The following is a 26,127-nucleotide window of genomic DNA, read 5'->3' as shown; positions in this document are numbered from 1 at the left end:
TGATGAAATGACAGAGAAGATTCGATGGGCTGAATGGCCTAATTCTGCTCCTCGTCGTGGCTATCCCTCGAGTTGGAGGATGATGGTCTTCATTCTGAAGTGGCCCACAGAGTGAAGACACCTGTGCGTGTATTTGTTTAACGTGTACTTGATGTTGAACTCCAAGAAGCACATGATACTTCACAAATCAACCAACTGATTCCAATGGCATGGAAACCACGACGATTGGAGCTGATGGATTTGTTGCAGCCTTCATCGGCCTTCACAGCTGTTGAGTTCGAAGTAACTTCGTCTACCTGTTCCACCGTTGAGGTCTTGGTTGGATTGTTCTTTGTCAGGGACCTCACCCTCGACCTTACCGCCATGGGTGACCCTACCAGGAGTATAGCTCCAGACAGCTTTGCTCTCAGGATCACAGGACCACACAAGCTTCTCCACCAGGACAAGGTGACAATCCATGGAGAAGTTCTGCTCATATGTCGTATGGTGTTATGGTCTCTACATGGGGTTGTAAGGCCACAGACACTCTGCCCCCGTCCAACAGAAGCAGCCTTAATGAACCCGATTATCCTTGATTTCCTCTGCATCTGGTTAGAAGGCCACAGACACATTGCCTCTTGTTCTCCAGAGCCAGTTGTATAAATCAGTGAAACACAGCAGGCCAGGCAGTGGCTGTGGAAACAGGAACGGACAATGTCTCAGGTGGAAGGATGAAGAGCCTCTGTCAGGCCTTTCTGATTTGCATTGTTTGATCTTCTAACATGAGGGGGCACATTTTTAAGGTGATTGGAAGAAAGTGTAGGAGGTGGATGTCAGAGGGTAGGTTCTGTTTCACACTGTGGTGAGTGTGTGGAATGTGCTTTCAGGGGTTGGCGACATTTAAGAATCTTAGATAGACGCATGGATGAAAGAAAAATGAAGGGGTATGTAGTAGGGAAGAGGTAGATTGATCTTCGAATAATTTAAAAGATCGGCAGTGGGGAGTTTGTCAGTACTTTGTTCATTAGAGGGAGTTGTGTTATGAGTTCGCTATGTGAGCGTGACAATGTTGTCATTGTTTTACAGCCAGATACTTTGGGAGCTCTGCCAAACCTTCGGGAACTGTGGCTGGACAGGAATCAGCTTACTGCACTGCCTCCGGTAAGGACACAGAATGCTGGCGGCTCTTGGGGTTGAGGGTGATTTATATTTACTTTAATGCAAAGGTACAGCACAGGAGCAGGCCCTTCCTGTCCAGTTACACCCATATCACCAGTTAACCTGTACATCGTTGAAATGGGGCAGGAAACGGGAGCACCCAGAGAAAATCCAGATGGTCAGGGGGAGAACGTACAGACAGTGTTGGGAATCAAACCCATATTGCTGGCACTGTGCTAACATCACGCTAACCATGATGCTAACCATCAGGTCGCAGCTGCCACTGAGGGAGAGTTGAGGGATCTCCATACAGAGGTGATGTGTTCAGAGTCACAGAAGGGATGAGAAAAGTTGGCTGTTAGAGGGTTGTTTCAGTACATTCACCCTGAGATTCTGGTGTGTCTTGGTACACTGATCCCCAACTGGATTATTCCCAGTTACTAAGCAAAGGCTGAGACGGACACTATGTCAGAATTCGAGTCCAAATCAGGTTTAATATCACTGGCATATGTCATGAAATACATTGTTTTGTACCAGCTGTACATTGCAATATATAATAATAAATAGCTATAAATTACAATAAAGAGTATATATTAAAATTAATTAAATAAGTTGTGCAAAAATACAGCAAAATAAAAGTGAGGTAGTGTTCATGGGTTCATTGGCCATTCAGAAATCTGATGGCAGAGGGGAAGAAGCTGTTCCTGAAATGCTGAGTGTGTTTCTTCAGGCTCTGTACCTCCTTGATGATAGCAGTGAGAAGAGGACATGTCCCGATTGATTGGGGCCTTAATGATGGATGCCTCCATTCTGAGGTATTGCCTTTTGAAGGTGACCTGGATACTGGGGAGCCAAGAACTCTTGATGGAGCTGACTGAATTCACAACTTTCTACAGCTTTTTCCAATCTTGGTGATGCAATCAGTTAGAATGCTCTCCATGTACATCTGTTGAAATTTGCGAGAGTCTTCATTGACATGCCAAATCTCCTTAAACTCCTCATGAAATAGTGCTGCTGTTGTGCCTTCTTTGTTATCACGTCAATATGTTGGGCACAGGATAGATCTTCAGAAATGTTGACAGCCAGGAACTTGAAACTGCTCACCTTTTCCACTTCTGATCCCTCGACGAAGACTGATGTGTGTTTCCTTGGTTTCCCCTTTCTGAAGTCCACAATCAATTCCTTTGTCTTACTGACATTGAATGCAAGGGGTTGTTGTGACATCAGTCAATCTATCTCACTCTGGATGTATTCCAGAGGTGGGAGGGACTTAGGAGAGCAATAACCGAGCAGAGTGGAAAGACTGACAGGGTGGGTCACAATGGGAGTCTGTATTTCTCACAACATAAACTGGGGTAGGAATAGATGTAAGGACAGAGAGGCCAATGGGTTTCTGAAAGTTGTTCAGGATAATTTTAAAAAGACCATAAGGCATAGGAGCATAATTAGGCCATTTGGCCCATTGAGTCTGCTCCAACATTTCATCATGGCTGATCCATTATTCCTCTTAGCCCCAGTTTCCTGCCTTCTCCCGGTATTCCTTCAAGCCTTGACCAATGAAGAAACCATCAACCTCTGGCTTTAATATTCGTAAAGAATTGGCCTCAACAGCTGCTGTGCCAACGAATTCCACAAATTTGCTCCTCTCTGGCTGAAGAAATTCCTCCTCAGCTCCATTCTAAAAGGATCCCTCTCTATTCTGAGGTTGTGTCCTCCAGTTCTAGACTTGACCACCATAGGAAACATCCTCTGTCAAGACTGTTCAACATTAAATAGTTTCAATGAGGTCACCCCTCATTCTTCTGAACTCAGGTGAATACAGGCCCAGAGCCATCAAACACTCTTTATACGACAAGCTGCTCATTCCTGGAATCATGTTCGTGAACCTCCTTTGAACCCTCTTCAGTCTCAGCACATCCTTTGCAAGAACTGCTCATGATGCTCCAAATGAGGCTTCGCCAATGTTTTATAAAGCCTCAACATTGCTTTTCTATTGTAGTCCTCTTGAAGTGAATGTTAACATTGCATTTGCCCTTCCTTACCATAGAGTGAACTTACAAATTAGTCTTTAGGGAATCCTGCACAAGGATTCTCAAGTTTCTTTGCACCTCAGATTTTTTGTTAAATTTTCTGTCCATTTAGAAAATAGTCTACCCTTTTATTTTCCCCTTCCACCAAAGTGCATTGGCATACACTTCCTGACACTATATTCAAACTGCTGCTTCTTTGTCCATTCTCCTAATCCAAGTCCTTATGTATGCAGCCTCTCAACTTCCTCAAAATGACTTGCCCCTCCATCTATCTTTGTATAACCCACAAACTTTGCAACAAAGTAATCAATTCCATCTTCCAAGTAACTGACATGCAGTATAACTAAAAAGATCCCAACACAGCCCCCTGTGGAACACCAGTAGTCCCCAGCAGCCAACCAGAAAAGGTTCCCTTTATTCCTACTTTTTACCACCTGCTAATCAGTCCATGGGCTCATAAGCAGCCTCATTTGTGGCACCTTGTCAAAGGCCTTCTGAAAATGCAAGTACACAGCATCAACTGATCTTCCTCTGTCTATCCTGCTTGTTATTTCTTCAAAGAAATTTGTTGGGCAAATAAATAGATGACAAATAACAATGGACCCAGCACTGATCCCTGTGGCACACCACTAGTCACAGGCCTCCACTCAGAGAAGCACCACCACTCTCTGGCTTCTTCCATCGAGCCAATGTCTAATCCAATTTACCACCTTTCCATGTATACTTAGCGACTGAATTTTCCTAACTAACCTCCCATGCAGGACCTTGTCAAAGGCCTTACTGAAGTCCATGTAGACAATATCCACTGCCTTCCCTTCATCCACTTTCCTGGTAACCTCATCGAAAAACTCCAATAGATTGGTCAAACATGACCTACCACGCACAAAGCCATGTTGACTCTCCCTAATAAGTCCCTGTCTATCCAAATGCTTGTAGATTCTGTCTCTTAGTACTCCCTCCAATAACTTACCTACTACCGACGTTAAACTTACTGGCCTATAATTTCCCGGATTACTTTTCGATCCTTTTTTAAACAACGGAGCAACATGAGCCACTCTCCAATCCTCCGGCACCTCACCTGTAGACAGCAATATTTTAAATATTTCAGCCAGGGCCCCTGCAATTTCAACACTAGTCTCCTTCAAGGTCCGAGGGAGCACCCTGTCAGGTCTCGGGGATTTATCCACTTTAATTTTCCTCAAGACAGCAAGGACCTCCTCCTTTTCGATCTGTACAGTTTCCATGATCTCACTACTTGTTTCCCTTAATTCCATAGACTTCATGCCAGTTTCCTTAGTAAACACAGACGCAAAAAAACCTATTTAAGATCTCCCCCAGTGGGAGTGTAACCCGTCTCTCTTGTACAGGTCCCACCTGCCCCAGAAGAGGTCCCAATTATCCTGAAATCTGAAACCCTGCCCCCTACACCAGTTCCTCAGCCACTTGTTCATCCTCCAGAGCATCCTATTCCTACCCTCACTGGCACGTAGCACAGGTAGCAATCCTGAGATCACCACCCTCGAGGTCCTGCTTTTCAACTTCCTACCAAGCTCTCTATACTCACTCTCCAGGACCTCCTCACTCTTCCTTGCTATGTCATTGGTACCGATGTGCACCACGACATCTGGCTGATCACCCTCCCACTTCAGAATGTCATGCAATCGATCAGAGACATCCTTGACCCTGGCACCTGGGAGGCAACAAACCATCCTGGATTCTCTGTCACGACCACAGAACCTCCTATCTGTACCTCTAACTATCGAGTCCCCTACCACTACCGCTCTCCTCTTTCTCCCCCCTCCTTTCTGCACTGCAGAGCCAGACTCAGTGCCAGAGATCCGGCTACTGCAGCTTGTCCCAGGTAAGTCATCCCCCCCAACAGTATCCAATGCGGTATACTTGTTGTTGAGGGGAATGGCCACAGGGGAACCCTGCTCTGCCTGCCCTTTCCCCTTCCCTCGCCTGACAGTGACCCAATTTCCTGTCCTCTGCTCCTTTGGCGTAACTACCTCCCTGTAGCTGCATCTTTTATAATTGACTCCATCTTTCCCACCACCGACATCAGGCCAACTGGTCTATAATTCCCTGTTTTCTCTCTCCCTCCTTTCTTGAAAAGTGGGACAACATTAGCCATCCTCCAATCCACAGGAACTGATCCTGAATGTATAGAACATTGGAAAATGATTACCAATGTGTCCATGATTTCTAAAGCCACCTCCTTAGGTATCCTGGGACGCAGACCATCAGGTCCCGGGGACTTATCAGCCTTCAGACCCAACAGTCTATCCAACACCATTTCCTGCCTAATATAAATTTCCTTCAGTTCATCCATTACCCTAGGTCCTTTGGCAACTATTATATCTGGGAGATTGATTGTGTCTTCCCTAGTGAAGACAGATCCAAAGTACCTGTTCAATTCGTCTGCCATTTCTTTGTTCCCCATAATAAATTCACTCGTTTCTGTCTTCAAGGGCCCAATTTTGGTCTTAACTATTTTTTTTCCTTTTCACATACCTAAAGAAGCTTTTACTATCCTCCTTTATATTCTTGGCTAGTTTACCTTCGTACCTCATTTTTTCTCCACGTATTGCCTTTTTAGTTACCTTCTGTTGCTCTTTAAAAGTTTCCCAATCCTCTGGGTTCCCACTCATCTTTGCTATGTTATACTTCTTCTATTTTATTTTTATTCTGTCCTTTACTTCCCTTGTCAGCCACGGCCTCCCCTTACTCCCCTTAGGATCTTTCTTCCTCTTTGGAATGAACTGATCCTTTTCCTTCTGCATTATTCCCAGAAACACTTGCCATTGTTGTTCCACTGTCATCCCTGCTAGTATTGTTCCATTGAACTTTGGCCAGCTCCCACCTCATAGCACCATAGTTCCTTTTGTTCAACTGTAATACTGACACTTCCGATTTTCCCTTCTCCCTCTCAATTTATAGATTAAAACTTACCATATTATGGTTACTACCTCCTAATGGCTCCCTTACCTCGAGGTCCCTGATAAAATACGGTTCATTGTACAACACTAAATCTAGAATTGCGTTCTCTCTGGTAGGCTCCAGTACAAGCTGTTCTAAGAATCCATCTTGGAGGGACTCCACAAACTCCCTTTCTTGGGGTCCAGTACCAACCTGATTCCTCCAGTCTACCTGCATGTTAAAATCCTCCATAACAACTGTAGCATTACCTTTGCTACATGCCAATTTTAACTCTTGATTCAACTTACACCCTACATCCAGACTACTGTTTGGGAGCCTGTAGATAACTCCCATTAGGGTCTTTCTACCCTTAGAATTTCTCAGTTCTATCCAGACTGACTCTACATCTCCTGATTCTATGTTCCCCCTCGCAAGGGATTGAATATCATTCCTCACCAACAGAGCCACCCCACCCGCTCTGCCCATCAGTCTGTCCTTTCGATAGGACATATACACTTGAATATTCATTTCCCAGGTCCTGTCCACTTGAAGCCATGTCTCTGTTATCCCCACAACATCATACTTACCAATTTCCAACTGAGCCTCAAGCTCATCCACTTTATTTCTTATACTCCGTGCATTCATATACAATACTTTTAATTCATTACCCCCCTCACCTCCCATATCAATTCCTATTTCACTTGGCCATACTGTACGATCCCTTTTTGAGCTTTCTGCTCCGTTGATTCTGTTGTCTTTCTTAACTTTCCTTATTGTCATTTTCCCTTTATCTCCATCCTTATGTTTCCAGTTCATCCCCTCCCCCCCACTACTTAGTTTAAACACACCCGTGTTGCAGAGGCAAACCTGCCTGCCAGAATGCTGGTCCCCCGTCTATTAAGGTGCAACCCGTCCCTTTTGTACAATTCATCCTTACCCCAAAACATACCCCAGTGGTCCAAGAATGTAAATCCTTGCTTCCTGCACCAGTTCCTCAGCCACACATTCAGATCTATTATCTCCCTGTTCTTGACCACTCCAGCATGGGCAACTGGAAGCAAACCGGAGATAACCACCCTGGAGGTCTTGCTTTTCATCCTTCTTCTGAGTTCTCTGAAGTCACTCTGTAGAATGTCTTTCCTCTTCTTCCCCACGTCATTTGTGCCGACATGCACCACCAGTTCCGGATGTTCACATTCACTCTTGAGGATTCCCTGCAATCAGTCCGTGACGTCCTGGATCCCGGCACCAGGGAGGCAACACACCATCCTTAAATCTCACCTGTTGCCGCAGAAACCCCTTTCTGTACCTCACTATGGAGTCCCCTACTACCACGGCTCTGCATGACGTCTGTCTCCTCGGCTTTGCTTCAGAACCAATTGTTGACTCGCAGACCTGACGGCCTCTCAGGCTGGCAGTGTCTTCTGTCCCGACAGCTTCCAAGAGGGTGAACCTGTTTACGAGAGGTACATCCCCTAGGATCTCTTGTACTTCAAGCATCCTTTCCTTCCTCATTGTCATCCCCCTTCTCTCTTCCGGTATTCTTGGTGTAACGACCTTGCTGTAGGTCCAGTCCAGAAAACTTTTTTTTCCCAGACGAACCTGAGGTCATCCAGTTGCTTCTCCAATGCTGCAACACGGTCCTTCAGAAGCTGAATCTGGACGCATTTTCCACAGTTGTAGGAACCAGAGGCACCATCAGTGTCCCTGACCTCCCACATCATGCACGCAGCACACTGAATCAGCCAAGCGGTCATCTCTTCACCACTTCTCACCCTCTCCAACTGTGGGGTAATCTCCTCTGTCAGCCTCTTTGCCGAAGACTCTCAAGACAAAGACTCGCACTTTTTGACAAGGCCGCTCCCCGACAGGCCACTCCCTTAGAGCAAACCTTGTTTATACTAGCTGATAATTTGAGTAATTAGTTTCACCTGCCACACCTTCACCGACCTTGAATGTCTGTGTTGCTGGCTGCTTACGACCGGCTTTTAAATCAACCGCTCCTTCTCAACCAGTCCCTGCACTTGATAATAACGTAATAACAAGATAATAACATAAATGGTTGCTTATCAAAAAAAAAAGGAGGGACATCCCAAAGAAAGAATCTTTCACTGGAGAGTGCTGAGTCCCAGTGAGCTGGGAGTGGATGTAGCCCAATGTAATTACAGCCAAAAGTTAGCAGACAAATGTGCCCCAGAACTATGGGCTGTTTGTAAGGAAGAGATGTTTGCAGTTCTAGGTTGTAGAGCGAAAGCAGAGTGTGTGTATTTATACGTGAGAGAGGGGAGTGGGGATTGTTGTGTGAGAGAGGGATGTGAAGATTGCTGTGAGGGAGGAGAGTGGGGATTGTCATGTGAGGGAGGGGAGTGGGGATTGTGTGAGGGAGGGGAGTGGGGATTGTCATGTGAGGGAGGGGAGTGGGGATTGTCATGTGAGGGAGGGGAGTGGAGATTGCTGTGAGAGAGGGGAGTGAGGATTGTCGTGTGAGAGGGGAGTGAGGATTGTCAAGTGAGAGGGGAGTGAGGATTGTCGTGTGAGAGAGGGGACCGGGAATTGTCATATAGGAGGGGAGTGGGGATTGCTGTGTGAGGGAGGAGAGTGGGGATTGTCATATAGGGGGGGAGTGGGGACTGTCGTGTGAGGGAGGGGAGTGGATGTTACGAGAGGGGAGTGAGGATTGTCGTGTGAGAGAGGAGAGTGAGGATTGTTGTGTGAGGGAGGGGGTGGGGATTGTCGTGTGAGGGAGGGGAGTGGGGATTGTTGTGTGAGGGAGGGGAGTGGGATTGTGTGAGGGAAGGGAGTGGACATTACGAGAGGGGAGTGAGGATTGTGTGAGAGAGGGGAGTGGGAATTGTCATATAGGAGGGGAGTGGGGATTGTCGTTTGAGGGAGGGGAGTGGACGTTATGAGAGGGGAGTGAAGATTGTGTGTGAGAGTCAATTGAATAGTTTTCTGAGAGTGGGGAGTGGAGTTTGTTGTGTTGAGAGGGGTGCATGGAGATTATAGTTTGAGTGGTGCGTTAAGATTGTCTACCAGAAGAAAAAGAAGCAGAACTAGGCCATTTGGCCCGTTGAGTCTGTTTGCCATTCATTCATGGCTGACCATTTTTTCCTTTACCGGCCTTCGCTCCGTAACCTTTGATGCCATGTCCAATCAAGAACCAATCATTGTCTGCCTTAAATACACCCAGGGACCTGGCCTCCACAGCTGCACGTGGTAACAAATTCCACAAATTCAGTGCCCTCTGGCTAAAGAAATTTCTCCGTACCTCTCTTTTAAATAGACTCCCCTCTATCCTGAGGCTGTGTCCTCTTGTTCTCGACAGCCCCACCATGGGAATTCTGCACAAAGGTGTTCTGCATAATGACTCCCAAGTCCCTTTGCATCTCAGATTTTTGGATTTTCTCCCTGTTTAGAAAATAGTCCGCATATTTATTTCTACTATCAATGTGCATGACCATGCATTTTCCAACATTGTATTTCATTTACCACTTTCTTGCCCATTCTCCTAATCTGTCTAAGTCGTTCTGCATCCTACCTGTTTCCTCAACTGCAAACTTGGCAGCAAAGCCATGTATTCCATGATCTAAATCATTGATATACAGCATAAAAAGAAGCAGTTTTAACACTGGCCCCTGCGGAACACTACTAGTCTCTGGCAGCCAACCAGGAAAGGATCTTTTTATTCCCACCCGCTGCCTCCTACGAATCAGCTAATGCTCTAACCATGCAGGTAACTTTCCGGTACTAACCTTTTGCTCTTTTCTTGTTCAGCAGCCTCATGTGTGTCGCTTTGTCAAAGGCCTTCTGAAAATCCAAATATACAACATCCACTGCATCTCCTTTATCTCTCCTATTTGTAATCTCCTCAAAGAATTCCAGCCTTAAGGAAACCATGCTGAGTTTACCCTAGCTTGTCCTGTGTCATCAAGTACTTCATTACCTCATCGTTAACAATTGACTCCAATATCTTCACAAGCCCTGAGGTCAGGCTAACTGTCCTATAATTCCCTTTCTGCTGCCTTCCTTTTTTCTTAAAGAGTGGAGTGACATTTGCAGTCCTTCAGATCCATGCCATAGTCTAATGAGTTTTGAAGGATCATTACTAATGCCTCCACAATCTCTACCGCTTTTAGATTAGCTTTGACTTCAGTTGTCTTCCACAGATGTACTATTTTGCCATTTAAGTATTTCTTTGTTTTTGGAATACATCTATCCTGCACCTTCCTCATTTTTCCCAGAAACTCGAGCTATCACTCCTCTGCTGTCATCCATAACAGCATCTCCTTCCAATTTACATTGGCCAACTCCTATCTCATACTAGTGTAATTTCCTGTCTTCCACTGAAATACTGCTATGTCAGACTTTACTTTCTCCCTACCAAATTTCAGGTTGAGCTCAGTCATATTGTGATGACTGACTCCTTGGGTTCCTTCACCAAGGTCACTTCCAGTTCATTACATAACACCCAACTCAGAATAGCTGATCCCCTCGTAGGCTCAATGATGTTGTTCTAAAATGCCATCTCGTAGGCTTTCAACAGACTGGGTCTCTTGAGATCCATTACCAACTTTATTTTCTCAATGGATATCATAACATTGCGCTTTTCATACACCTTTTCGATTTCCCGTTGTAATCTGTGGTCCAATGATGGGAGGTTTCTATATAACTGCCATCAGGGTCCTCTTACTCTTGCAATTTCTTAACTCAACCCATCAGAATTCAACATCTTCCGAATTCTACTGATTTGATCTCATTCTTTACCAGCAAAGCCACGTTATCCCCTCTGGCTACCTTCCTATGCCTGCGATACAGTGTGTACCTTGGAACATTAAGCTCTGAACCACAATCTTCCTTCAGCTGCGATTCAGTGATGGCCACAACATCATACCTGACAATCTGTAAAAGTGTAACAAGATCATCCACCTTATTTCTTATACTCAGTGCATTGAGATACAACAGTGTGAGTACTGTATTTCCTACACTTTTTGATTCTGCATCCCTAATGCACTGATACTCACCCTGCTGGCTGCAACTTTGTCCTATCATCTACCTGCCCTTCCTGACAGTCTGACTGCACACTATCTTTGCGTCCTCTCCTCAGTCAGTTCACTCCAATTCCCAACCCTCTGCCAAATTATTTTAAACCCTTCCTACCAGCCTTAACAAACCTGTCCACGAGAATATTGGTTTCCCTTTGGGTGCATGTTCAATCTGCCCCTTTTGAACAGGTCATAGCTCCCCCAGATGAGATCCCAATGATCCAAGAACCTGAAGCCCTGCCTCTTGCTTCAACTTCTCAGCCACGTATTTATAAGACAAGACAAAGGAGTAGAAGTCGGCCATTTGGCCCATCGAGTCTGCTCCACCATTTTATCATGAGCTGATCCATTCTCCCATTTAGTCCCACTCCCCCGCCTTCTCACCATAACCTTTGATGCCCTGGCTACTCAGATACCTATCAATCTCTGCCTTAAATACACCCAATGACTTGGCCTCCACTGCTGCCCATGGCAACAAATTCCATAGATTCACCACCCTCTGGCTAAAAAAATTTCTTTGCATCTCTGTTCTGAATGGGTGCCCTTCAATCCTTAAGTCATGCCCTCTTGTACTAGACTCCCCCACCATGGGAAACAATTTTGCCACATCCACTCTGTCCATGCCTTTCAACATTCGAATGTTTCTATGAGGTCCCCCTTCATTCTTCTAAACTCCAAGGAATACAGTCCAAGAGCGGACAAACGTTCCTCATATGTTAACCCTCTCATTCCCGGAATCATTCTAGTGAATCTTCTCTGTACCCTCTCCAACGTCAGCACATCCTTTCTTAAATAAGGAGCCCAAAACTGTACACAGTACTCCAATTGAGGTCATTCAGCCAGAGACTCATTCCTCCAAGATGCAGCACAGAACGTCATAGGAAGTCATTCCTGCCTTCATCAAACTTTACGACTCCTGCCTTGGAGGGTCAGACACCCTGTGCTGATAGGCTGGTCCTGGACTTATTTCATAATTTACTGGCATAACTTACATATTACTATTTAACTACTTATGGTTCTATTACTATTTATTATTTATGGTGCAACTGTAACGAAAACCAATTTCCCCCTGGGATCAATAAAGTATGACTATGACTATTACCAGTGCCTTATAGAGCCTCAACATCACATCCCTGCTCCTATACTCTATTCCTCTAGAAATGAGTGCCAACATTACATTCGCCTTCTTCACCACCGACTCAACCTGTAGGTTAACTTTAAGGGTATCCTGCACGAGGACTCCCAAGTCCCGTTGCATCTCAGAACTTTGAATTCTCTCCTCATTTAAATACTAGTCTGCCCGTTATTTCTTCTGCCAAAGTGCATAACCATACACTTTCCAACATTGTACTTCATTTGCCACTTCTCTGCCCATTCTCCCAATCTATCCAAGTCTCTCTGCAGACTTTCTGTTTCCTCAGCACTACCGGCCCCTCCACCTATCTTTGTATCATCAGCAAACTTAGCCACAAAGCCATCTATTCCATAATCCAAATCGTTGATGTACAATGTAAAAAGAAGTGTCCCCAACACGGACCCCTGTAGAACACCACTGGTAACCGGCAGCCAACCAGAATAGTATCCCTTTATTCCCACTCTCTGTTTCCTGCCAATCAGCCAATGCTCTATCCACATATGTAACTTTCCCGTAATTCCATGGGCTCTTATCTTGTTATGCAGCCTCATGTGCGGCACCTTGGCAAAGGCCTTCTGAAAATCCAAATATACAACATCCACTGCATCTCCCTTGTCTAGCTTACTTGTAATTTCCTCAAAAAATTGCAATAGGTTTGTCAGGCAGGATTTTCCTTTAAAGAAACCATGCTGAGTTCTGCCTATCTTGTCATATGCCTCCAAGTACTGCGTAACCTTATCCTTGAGAATCGACTCCAACAACTTCCCAACCACCAATGTCAAGCTAACAGGTCTATAATTTCCTTTTTGCTTCCTTGCCCCCTTCTTAAATAGTGGAGTGACATTTGCAATCTTCCAGTCCTCTGGAACTATGCCAGAATCTATCGACTTATGAAAGATCATTGCTAATGCCTCCGCAATCTCCACAGCTATTTCCTTCAGAACACGAGGGTGCATTCCATCTGGTCCGGGAGATTTATCTACCTTTAGACTATTCAGCTTCCTAAGTACTTTCTCTGTTGTAATTGTGACTGCCCACACATCTCTTCCCTGCCACCCTTGAGTGTCTGGTATACTGCTGATGTCTTTCTCAGTGAAGACTGATAGAAAATACTCATTCAGTTCCTCCGCCATCTCCTTATCTCCACTACAATTTCTCCAGCATCATTTTCTATTGGCCCTGTATCTACTCTCACCTGTCTTTTATTCTTTATATACTTCAAAAAGCTTTTAGTATCCTTTGATATTATTTGCTAGCTTCCTTTCATAGTTCATCTTTTCCCTCTTAATGACCTTCTTAGTTTCCTTTTGTAAACTTTAAAAAATTTCCCAATCCTCTGTCTTCCCGCTAAGTTTTGCTTCCTTGTATGCCTTCTCCTTTGCTTTAACTTTGGCTTTGACTTCTCTTGTCAGCCACGGTTGCATCCTTTTTCCATTCAAAAATTTCTTCTTTTTTGGAATATACCTGTCTTGCACCTTCCTCACTTCTCGCATAAACTCCAGCCACTGCTGCTCTGCTGTCTTTCCCGCCACTGTCCCTTTCCAGTCAACTTTGGCCAGTTCCTCTCTCATGCCACCGTAATTTCCTTTACTCCACTGAAATACCGACACATCAGATTTCGGCTTCTCTTTTTCAAATTTCACAGTGAACTCAATCATGTTATCATCACTGCCTCCTAAGGGTTCCTTCACCTCAATCTCTCTTATCACCTCCGGTTCATTACACAATACCCAATTCAGTACAGCCGATCCCCTAGTGGGCTCAACAACAAGCTGTTCTAAAAAGCCATCTCACAGACATTCTACAAATTCTCTCTCTTGAGATCCAGTGCTGACCTGATTTTCCCAATCCACTCGCCTGTTAAAATCCCCCCACAATTATCATAACACTGCCCTTCTGACAAGCCTTTTCGATTTCCTGTTGTAATTTGTAGTCCACATCACTGCAGCTGTTTGGAGGCCTATAAATAACTGCCATCAGGGTCCTTTTACCCCTGCGATTTCTTAGCTCGAAGCATAAAGATTCTGCACCTTGCGATCCTATGTCACCTCTTTCTAATGATTTACTATCGTTTCTTACCAATAATTATTTGCCAGGTCATCCTGTTTCTACCCTAACTGGCACGAGGCACAGATAGCAATCTAGAAATTACTGCCCTGGAGGTCCTGCTTCTCAGCTTTCTAAAATCTCTCTTCAGGACCTCTGCTTTTCCTTCCTATGTTATTGGTACCAGTATTTAACGTGACAGCTGGCTGCTCCCCCCTGCCCTCCAAAATGATGTGTTCGTGATCCGAGATGTCCCTGACCCTGGCATCTGGAAGGCAACATACCATACTGTTCACCCCCATAGAATCTCTTGTCTGTTCCCCTGACGATTGAGTCCCCTATCACTACTGCTCCCCTCTTATTCCTCTTTCCCTTCTGCACCACGGACCCACATTCAATGCCAGTAACCTGGTGCCCATGGCATTCCCCTGGGATGTCATCCCCCACAACAGTATCCAAAACGGTATTTATTTCATTGAGGGGAATGGCCACTGGGCTGCTCTGTGCTAACTGCCTATTCACTGTCCCATTCCTTCTCCTGGCAGTCACCCAGCTACTCGCCTCCTACAACTTAAGGGTGACTCCTTCCCTGTAACTCCTATTGATGATTGCCTCACCCTCCCATACAAGCCGAAGGTCATCTAGCTGCTGCTGCAGATCCCTAACACGGTCTTCAAGGAGCTGCGGCTGGATGCACTTCACGCAGATGTAGTTCCTTAGAAAGCTCTGGCGTGACATACACCAACATTCATTTAAACTACACTCAATACTCCTGACACAGTAAGAAAATAGGGAAACTGAACAGAAACTTACTCGGACAACTTACTCAGAGTTACCACCTCTTCTGAGCCGCAGCCTCCTTTGAGCCAAAGCCTGACACTCCCACTCTCAACAATGGCCGCTCTGCTTGTCCCTTCTGTACTTTTAGTTACTCCTCTCTGCGCAGCTCCCTCCGCTAATTGGGCCGCAGGAATGATACCGAACACCCGTGAAGCTCTCCTTTTAAACGAGCGCTGCCCACCAACGAGAACTCTCCTGGCTGTGTGCTGCTCCTGCTGCTGATTGGGCCGCCGGAACGACACCGAATGCCCGTGAAGCTCTCCCCTTAAACAGGAGCTTGTTGTGTTTAGTGGAGAGTGGACATTATTGTGTGAGAGTTATCATTGTGTGGATTGTTTGTGCGTTGCTTCTGACTGGGCAGAAGGGTTTGGTGTGATAGAGAGGGGAGTGGTCAATGTGTGAAAATTATGATTGTTGTATGAGATTGTTGGATTGTTGCATGGGTTGCTTCTGACTGAGCAACAGGGATTGGTGTATGAGAGAGGGGAACGGCCATTGGTGTGTCAGAATTATGATTGTTGTGTGAGATTGTAGGATTGTTGTGTGCTTTGTGTTAGATTGGGGAGCGGGGATTGTTGTGTAAGTTATACTGAATTGCCTATTCCAGGAATTGGGAAATCTCAAACGCCTGGTCTGCCTTGATGTTTCGGAAAACAAGCTGGAGAAGCTGCCTGATGAGATCAGTGGGCTGGTGGCCCTGACAGACTTGCTTCTCTCCCAGAACCCCCTGGAGTTGGTACCAGACGGCATTGGTAAGAGCAATACTTGGCTGGGATATGAGGTGATCTAATGTGGACCTCGTTCTGTGGGAAGGGCTGGGGTGGCCGGTCGAGGGATTCTCTACCTTGATACCTTCTCCTCAACTTGAACGTGCAGCAGTGGAGGTTGTGGCCCACACTTCTGTGCTGGTGTTTCTGGATGGATGCTGTTTGAAGTCTCTGTGCTTTTACAGGTCAGCTGAAGCAGTTATCTATTCTGAAGGTGGATCAGAATCGGCTAACTCATCTGACGGAAGCTGTGGGCGAATGCACGCACCTGACAGAGCTGATTCTCACCGAAAACCTGCTCACTGTAAGTTAGTTTTGTGTCACTGTGCTGTCTGAGCATCAGGCAGAGACCCATCTGACCGAAGTGGCACTTCATGATCTCAGCAGTCCCTGTTGCCCTGGGTTGCTGTACAGCGCTAACTTAATAAGACCATAAGACATAAGAGTAGAATTAGGCCAATTGGCCAACTGAGTCTGTCCGCCATTTAGTTATGGCTGATCCTTTTTTCCCATTCCTCAGCACCACTTCCCGTAACCTTTGATGCCATGTCCGATCAAGGATGTATCAATCTCTGCCTTAAATACACCCAACAACCTGGTCTCCACAGCTGCCTGTGGTAACAAATTCTACAAATTCACCACCCTCGGCTAAAGAAATTTCTCTGCATCTCTGTTTGAAATGGATGCCCCTCTATCATGAGGCTATGCCCTCTTGTCCTAGACTCCCCACCATGGGAAGCATCCTTTCCACATCGACTCTGTTAGTCCTTTCAACGTTCGAAAGGTTTCAATGAGATCCCCCTTCATCCTTCCAAATTCCAGCAAGTACAGACCCAATGAATGTTCCTTTCATAGAACCATAGAACATTACAGCACAGAAACAGGCCTTTTGGCCCTTCTTGGCTGTGCCAAACCATTTTCCTGCCTAGTCCCACTGACCTGCACCTGGACCATATCCCTCCATAACCTCTCATTCATGTACCTGTCCAAGTTTTTCTTAAATGTTAAAAGTGAGCCCTCATTTACCACTTCATCTGGCAGCTCATTCCCCACTCGCACCACTCTCTGTGTGAAGAAGCCCCGCCTAATGTTCCCTTTAAACTTTTCCCCCTTCATCCTTAACCTATGTCCTCTGTTTTTTTTCTCCCCTTGCCTCAGTGGAAAAAAGCCTGCTTGCATTCACTCTGTCTATACCCATCATAATTTTATATACCTCTGTCAAATCTCCCCTCATTCTTCTACGCTCCAGGGAATAAAGTCCTAACCTATTCAACCTTTCTCTGTAACTGAGTTTCTCAAGTCCTGGCAACATCCTTGTAAACCTTCTCTACACTCTTTCAACCTTATTAATATCCTCCCTGTAATTTGGTGACCAAAACTGAGCACAATACTCCAGATTCGGCCTCACCAATGCCTTATTCAACCTCATCATAACATTCCAGCTCTTATACTCAATACTTTGATTAATAAAGGCCAATGTACCAAAAGCTCTCTTTACGACCCTATCTACCTGTGACGCCACTTTTAGGGAATTTTGTATCTGTATTCCCAGATCCCTCGGTTCTATTGCACTCCTCAGTGCCTTACTATTAACCCTGTATGTTCTACCTTGGTTTGTCCTTCCAAAGTGCAATACCTCACACTTGCATGGTCCAAATCCCGCTGCAGGCTTTGAAAACCTCACTCACTGTCCACTACACCTCCAATCTTTGTATCATCAGCAAATCTAAAAAAAATTGCTGATTCATTCCCAGAATCATTCTTGTGAAACTCCTCTGAACCCTTTCCAATGCCAGCACATCTTGTCTTAGATGAGGAGCCCAGAATTGTTCGCAATACTCAAGGTGAGGCCTCACCAATACCTTATAAAGCCTTAGCATCACATCCCTGCTTTTGTATTCTCGACCTCTTGAGATGAATGCTAACATTTCATTTGCCTTCCTCACCACAGACTCTATCTGTATGTTAACCTTTTGGGTGTAATGCACAAGGATTCCTAAGTCCCCTTGAATCTCATATTTGGGATTTTCTCCTCAATTAGAAAATAGTTTCTATATTTATTTCTTCTACCAAGGTTCATGACCATGTATTTTCCAACATTGTATTTCATTTGCCATTTTCTTACACATTCTCCTAATCTGTCTTAAGTCCTTCAACAGCCTGTGTGTTTCCTCAACGCTCTGTGCTCCTCCACCAATCTTCGTATCATCTGCAAACTTGGCAACAAAGTCATCTATACCATCATCTAACTCAGTTACATACAGCATAAAAAGAAGCAGTCCTAACACTGACCCCTGCGGAACACCACTAGTCACTGCAAACCAACCAGAAAAAGATCTTTTTATTCCCACTTGCTATCTCTTACCAATTAGCCAATGCTCTGACCATGCTAGTAACTTTTCTGCAATACCATTGGCTATTAACTTGGTAAGTAAAAAGTTTAAAAAGAAGATTGCCATATCCAGTGGGCAGCGGAGTGAGAGGGATTTTGCTTAATGGGCTTAGGCGGTAACGGGACGAGGTAGGTTTACCTGTGTTAATTGCAGAAAGGAGGAAGTATGTGCATGAGGCCGGTTTTCTGTGCTCGGTGTCAGATGTGGGACCATGGTGTGTTGAGCTGCAGCTCCTAAGGGACCGAGTTAGGGAACTGGAGATGCAGCTCGATGACCGTCGTCTTGTCAGAGAGAGTGAGGAGGTGATAGAGAGGAGCTGTAGGCAAATAGTCACACCGGGGCCTCGGGAGACAGATAGGTGGGTAACAGTCAGGAGAGGGAAGGGCAGGTGTCAGAGGCTAGAGAGTACCCCTGTGGCTGTCCAACTTAACAATAAGTACTCCTGTTTGAGTACTGTTGGGTGGGGTGGGGGACAGTCTACCTGAGGGAAGCAACAGTGGCCGTGCCTCTGGCACAGAGTCTGGCCCTGTGGCTCAGGAGGGTAGGGAAAGGAAGAGGAAGACAGTAGTGATAGGGGACTCTATAGTTAGGGGTCAGACAAGCGACTCTGTGGACACAGGAAAGAAACTCGGATGGTAGTTTGCCTCCCAGGTGCCAGGGTCCGGGATGTTTCTGATCGCGTCCAAGATATCCTGCAGTGGGAGGGAGAACAGCCAGAAGTCGTGGTACGTATTGGTACCAGTGACATAGGTAGGAAAAGGGAAAAGGTCCTGAAAAAAAGAGTACGGGGAGTTAGGAAGGAAGTTGAGAAGCAGGACTGCAAAGGTAGTAATCTTGGGATTACTGCCTGTGCCACGTGACAGTGAGTATAGGAATAGAGTGAGGTGGAGGATAAATGCGTGGCTGAGGGATTGGAGCAGGGGGCAGGGATTCAGATTTCTGGATCATTGGGACCTCTTTTGGGGCAGGTGTGACCTGTACAAAAAGGACGGGATGCACTTGAATCCCAGGGGGACCAATATCCTGGCGGGGAGATTTGCTAAGGCTACTGGGGAGAGTTTAAACGAGGATTGCTGGGGGGTGGGAACCGAACTGAAAAGACTGGGGAAGAGGAGGTTGGCTCACAAATAGAGAAAGCTTGTAGACAGTGCGAGAGGGAGGATAGGCAGGTGATAGAGAAGGGACGCGCTCAGACTGAAGGTTTGAATTGTGTCTATTTTAACGCAAGGGGTATTGTGAACAAAGCGGATGAGCTTAGAGCGTGGATCAGTACTTGGAGCTATGATGTGGTGGCCATTACAGAGACTTGGATGGCTCAGGGACAGGAATGGTTACTTCAAGTACTGGGTTTTAGATGTTTCAGAAAAGACAGGGAGGGAGGCAAAAGAGGTGGGGGCATGGCACTGTTGATCAGAGATAGTGTCACGGCTGCAGAAAAGGTGGACGTCATGGACGGATTGTCTACGGAGTCTCTGTGGGTGGAGGTTAGGAAGAGGAAGGGGTCAATAACTTTACTGCGTGTTATTTATAGGCCGCCCAATAGTTACAGGGATATCAAGGAGCAGATAGGGAAACGGATCCTGGAGGGATGTAATGATAACAGAGTTGTCATGATGGGAGATTTTAATTTCCCAAATATCGATTGGCATCTCCCTAGTGCAAGGGGTTTAGATGGGATGGAGTTTGTTAGGTGTGTTCAGGAAGGTTTCTTGAGACAATGTGTAGATAAGCCTACAAGAGGAGAGACTGTACCTGATTTGGTATTGGGAAATGAATCTGGTCAGGTGTCAGATCTCTCCCACTGAGAGCATTTTGGAGATGTCTGTCTGTCTCGGTACCATATCTGATGCGGACGTTGGTGACCATGGTTTTCCATACAGATCTCTCTCTCGTTCTTTGGATGACTTCCATTTCATCGCTGTGTCGCCACCTGGCCTCGATGTGTAGCCAAGGTCTTCCTCTAGGTTCGTTCCCCTCAATCTTTCCAGAGAGTATGAGTTTTCCTAGTTCATCTTTCCACATGATGTGTCCTAGCAATCTGAGTTGTCTTTCTCTTATCGTTGGTATGAGTGATCAAACTGCTTGGGCTCTTCTGAGAACTTCTTCATTTAATGTGTGTATGGTCCATGATATTTTTAACATTCTCCTGTAGAACCATAATTCAGCTTCTTCTAGTCCCTTTTCCATTGCTGGGGAAATGGTTGGTCCAACATTCACTTCCTTAAATCAGAATAGAATAAATGTAACACTGCAGTATTCTGTTTTTAGTGTACGTGCTCATCTTTCTGTCTGTTAATATGGTCTTCATTTTTTGGAAAGCTTCTTTCGCCATTGCTATTCTGTATTTGATATCTGTGTCGCACCTGCCATTACTTGTTATTAGGCTGCCAAGATATTTGAATTTGTTGACTTGTTTGATGTTTGTATTTCCGATCTTGATCTCACGTTGTGGGATGTTTGTCTCTCTGGAGATGACCACGCTTTCTGTCTTCTTGGTGTTGATTGAGAGGCCTCTGCGATTACTTTCTGCTGCCACTTATAGTGAGTAGTTCTTGAAGTTTTGTTTCTAAGTCAGCTATTAGTACGATGTCATCAGCATATCTGATGTTATTTATATTATGGCCTCCAATTGTGAATCCTTTGATGTCTTTAATACTTCTCAAGATATTTTCACTATACAGGTTGAATAAGTCTGGCGAAAAGACACAACCTTGCCTGACTCCTCTCATGATATTCACATACTCACTCACTTCTCCTATTCTGATGGATGCTGTCTGGTCCCGGTATAAGTTTCTCAAGAAACATATATCTTTCCCATCTGTGTCAAGGTTTTGATGTATTTGCAGAAGATCTTGCTGTCTGACAGTGTCAAAAACTCTTGTATAGTCAATGAAACATAGGTAGAAGTCTTTTTGTACATGGATTGCTCGTTCACAGATCATCCGTAGGATGAAAATTGCATTTCTGGTTCCAGTGTTTTCCACAAAGCTGTATTGTTTTTTACTGATTTCTGGTTTTATACAGCGTCTTGCTCTCATCATGATTACTCTGAGAATAATTTTTGCCACGTGGCTCATCAGGCTTATTGTACGATGTAACTCACATTCTGTTGCTCCCTCTTTCTTTGAAACTGTGATGAACACTGTTTTACTTAAATCATCAGGTATCTCTCCATGATCATAGATTTCATTTGCTATTTCTGTTATTTTCTCTATTCCAAAATCTTCTAAGGTCAGTATCATTTCAACAGCAATGTTGTCTGGACCATTTGCTCTGTTATGTTATGTTTTGTTTTATTTACGGCCGCTTGAATTTCTGATTTTATAATGCTAGGTCCCTCAAGATTCTTCTTTATGTTCGGGTTTTCTCCACTTTGGTCTTCAAAAAGTTCTCTTATATATTATGTCCATCTGTTTAGGATTTCCTCTTTGTTCATAATTAAGCTGCCATCTTTTGCCTTGATGCATCCACTTGCTGAGCAAAGTAATTTACCCGTTATTTCTTTAATCTTACTGTGCTTCACCTTTGTTCCAGGGTTATGGGTTTGTAGCATTTCTATCTCTGAGCGATTCTCATTTAGCCATCTGTCTTTAGCTTCTCTGCATTTTCTTTTTATTGTCTTATCAAGTTGTTGTATTCTTCTTAGTTTGATGGTTTGTTTTTGTTGCATCAATTGTATTATATCTTCAGTTATCCATTTCTTCTTACTTTTCTGTTCTTTTCGTGGGATGGTTTCTTTTGCAGCTTCAACCATGGATTCCTTCATTATGTCCCAGGAAGATTTGCCTCCTTCATCCTGCAGCAATGAAAACGGTTTTTCACCTTTATTGTATATTCTGTTTTCAGATGAGGGTTGGTTTGTAACTGTTGATATTCCAGTGGTTCTGATGTTTTTGGTTTCTTTAATTTTCTCATCTTTATAGGCAATAGACAATAGGTGCAGCAGTAGGCCATTCGGCCCTTCGAGGCAGCACTGCCATTCACTGTGATTATGGCTGATCATCCACAATCAGTACCCCGTTCCTGCCTTCTCCCCATATCCCTTGACTCCGCTATCATTAAGAGCTCTATCTAACTCTTTCTTGAAAGCATCCAGAGAATTGGCCTCCACTGCCTTCTGAGGCAGAGCATTCCACAAATCCACAACTCTCTGGGTGAAAAAGGTTTTCCTCAACTCCGTTCTAAATGGCCTACCCCTTATTCTTAATCTGTGGCCTCTGGTCCTGGACTCCCCCAACATCGGGAACATGTTTCCTGCCTCTAGCGTGTCCAATCCCTTAATAATCTTATATGTTTCAATCAGATCCCCTCTCATCCTTCTAAATTCCAATGTATACAAGCCCAGTCGCTTGTCAGTGACTGATGAACAAGGACACTTGGATCTCGTTGTACTTCCCCTGTTCCTAACTTGACACCATTCAAATAGTAATCTGCCTTCCTGTTCTTGCCACCACAGTGGATAACCTCACAGTTATCCACATTAAACTGCATCTGCAATGCATCTGCCCACTCACCCAACCTGTTCAAATCACCCTGCATTCTCATAACATCCTCCTCACATTTCGCACTGCCACCCAGCTTTGTGTCATCTGCAAATTTGCTAATGTTACTTTTAATCCCTTCATCTAAATCATTAAAGTATATTGTAAATAGCTGCGGTCCGAACACCGAGTCTTGTGGTACCCCACTAGTCACTGCCTGCCATTCTGAAAGGGACCTGTTAATCCTTACTCTTTGTTTCCTGTCTGCCAACCTATTTTCTATCCATGTCAGTACCCTACCCCCAATACCATTTGCTCCAATTTTACCCGCTAAACTCCTATGTGGGACCTTATCAAAAGCTTTCTGAACGTCCAGGTATACTACATCCACTGGCTCTCCCTTGTCCATTTTCATAGTTACATCCTCAAAAGATTCCAGAAGATTAGTCAAGTATGATTTCCCCTTTGTAAATCCATGCTGATTCGGACCGATCCTGTTACTGCCATCCAAATGTGCTGCTATTTCATCTTTTATAATTGACTCCAGCATCTTCCCCACCACTGATGTCAGGCTAACTGGTCTATAATTGCCTGTTTTCTCTCTCCCTCCTTTCTTAAAACGTTGGATAACATGAGCTACCCTCCAATCCACAGGAACTGATCCTGCATCTATAGAGCATTGGAAAATGATTACCAATGCGTCCACGATTTCTAGAGCCACCTCCTTAAGTACCCTTGGATGCAGACCATCAGGCCCTGGGGATTTATCAGCCTTCAGTCCCATCAGTTTACTATTTTCTGCCTAATGTGAATTTCCTTCAGTTCCTCTGTTACCCTAGGTCCTCTGGCCACTATTACATCTGGGAGATTGTTTGTGTCTTCCCTAGTGAAGACCGATCCAAAGTACCTGTTCAACTCGTCTGCCATTTCTTTGTTCCCCATAATAAATTTTACCCGTTTCTGTCTTCAAGGGCCCAACTTTGGTCTTAACTAATTTTTTCCTCTTCACATACCTAAAGAGGCTTTTACTATCTTCCTTTATATTCTTGGCTAGCTTACCTTCGTACCTCATCTTTTCTCCCCGTATTTCCTTTTTAGTTATCTTCTGTCGCTCTTTAAAAGTTTCCCAATCCTCTGGCTTCCCACTCATCTTTGCTATGTTATTTTTATACTGTCCTTGACTTCCGTTGTCAGCCTCGGTCGCCCCTTACTCTCCTTAGAATCTTTCTTCCTCTTTGGAATGAACTGATCCTGCACCTTCTGTATTATTCCCAGAAATACCTGCCATTGTTGTTCCACTGTTATCCCTGCTAGGGTATCTTTCCAGTCATCTTTGGCCAGCTCCTCCCTCATGGCTCCATAGTCCCGTTTGTTCAGCTGTAATATTGACACTTCCGATTTTCCCTTCTCCCTCTCAAATTGTAGATTAAAAGTTATCATATTATGGTCATTACCTCCTAATGGCTCCTTTACCTTGAGTTCCCTTATCAAATCTGGTTCATTACACAACACTAGATCCAGAATTGCCTTCTCCCTGGTAGGCTCCAGTACAAGCTGCTCTAAGAATCCATCTTGGAAGCAGTCCACAAACTCCCTTTCTTGGGGTCCAGTACCAACCTGATTTTCCCAGTCTACCTGCATGTTAAAATCCCCCATAACAACTGTAGCATTACCTTTGCAACATGCCAATTTTAACTCTTGATTCAACTTACACCCTATATTCATTTTGCAAATGACTGGTATGTGATCGCTCCACAGTCTGCTCCAGGGTAGCTTTTAGATTGAGTTATTGAGTTTTTGAATCTGTTATTGATTGTTATGTAGTCGATTTGATTTTTGTTGTTCCCATCTGGGCTTCTCCATGTCCATTTCCTTCTTAGATGTTGTTTAAACCAAGTATTGGTGATTATCTGATTGTTTTACACCATGATATAAGCTTTTCTCCTCTTTCATTTCTTTCTCCCAGTCCCTGGTCTCCAACAATATGGTCTTCTCTTCCCTCACCAAGTTTTGCATTGAAGTCGCCCATGACTATGATGGCTTCTTGTGATTTGCATTCTTCTACTGCTTTGTCTAGGGAGTGTAGAAGGCATCAGTTTCTTCCTCTGAGCTTGCCATTGTGGGTGCATATACTTGGATGAATGAGATGTTGTTTTGTTGTCCTTTTAGTTTGATTAGGTTAGATTAGATTAGAATATGAGAACACTCAGTCCTCGTTTATTGTCATTTAGAAATGCATGCATTAAAAACTGATACAATGTTCCTCCAGAATGATATCACAAGAAACACAGGACAGACCAAGAGTAAAACTGACAAAACCACATAATTATAACATACAGTTACAAGAGTGTAAAGCAATACCGTAATTTGATAAAGAGCAGACCATGGGCATGGTTAAAAAAATAGTCTCAAAGTCCTGATATCCTCATCATCTCAGGCAGGCAGTAGAAGGGAGAAACTCTCCCTGCCATGAACCTCCAAGCACTGCAAACTTGCTGATGCAGCACCATTGGAAGCACCCGACCGTAGCGGACTCTGAGTCCGTCTGAAAACTTCGAGGCTCCGACCAGCCCTCCGACACCGAGCACCATCCTGTGCCGAGCGCTTCGACCCCGCCCCAGCTGCCGAGCAACAAGCAAAGCTGAGGACTTGGGGCCTTTCCCTCCGGTAATTCTGGACTACACAGTAGCAGCAGCAGTGAAGCAGGCATTTCAGAAGTTTCACCAGATGTTCCTCCATGCTCTCACGTCCGTCTCCATCAAATCAGGATTGTGCATGGCACCCTACAAATAACAGACATCACCACCGGAGTGGTCGCTGCGAGCTGTGTCGCGCCACCATCTTCTCCTCACCTCTTGCATCAATCTGTCTGAGATTTGCCAATATCCTAGCAGGCTCTTGGATGTTTCTTTGTCAAAGATGATTGCAACACCCTTTTCATGTTTATCTCTTTCAGAATATATCATCCTGTAGTCGTCTGATTGGAATACTCCAGTGCCTTTCCACCTTATTTCACTTAGGCCTAGGATGCTGACTTCTAGCCTCTTCATTTCTAATTTTATGTTTTCTAGCTTACCAGCTTGGTGCAGGGTCCGAACATTCCAAGTGGCAATTCGCAGTCTCCTGTTCTTGTATGACGATACGGGCTCACCTGTCTGTTTACATGATATCCCGTACCGAGCGCGGTGTCTGCACTATTTGGAAGTGGGCCGCCATTTACGCTGTTGTCTTTTACATTTGTGTATGTATTAATCATGGTTTCACTAGGGATAAAATTCAAACAGCAGCTTCCCCTTGCTTGCTTCTGATGCAGTGTCTTTACAAGACAGGTGCCCTG

At 44.8% G+C, this 26,127-nt stretch overlaps 1 protein-coding gene across 1 annotated transcript in view; it reads left to right on the top strand.

Moving 5' to 3' along the window:
- scrib (scribble planar cell polarity protein) overlaps nt 1-26,127 on the top strand; it is a 353,260-nt gene that overhangs the window by 83,367 nt on the left and 243,766 nt on the right. The window contains 3 exon segments of the mRNA XM_072254338.1: nt 1,066-1,140; nt 15,757-15,901; nt 16,102-16,220. Coding sequence (XP_072110439.1) covers nt 1,066-1,140; nt 15,757-15,901; nt 16,102-16,220 — 339 coding nt within the window.

Source organism: Mobula birostris, chromosome 3 (genome assembly GCF_030028105.1).
Source record: "Mobula birostris isolate sMobBir1 chromosome 3, sMobBir1.hap1, whole genome shotgun sequence".
Classification (NCBI taxonomy): Eukaryota; Metazoa; Chordata; class Chondrichthyes; order Myliobatiformes; family Myliobatidae; genus Mobula; species Mobula birostris.
Note: the sequence above shows the minus strand (reverse complement) of the source record. Positions and strands in the feature narration are given on the sequence as shown.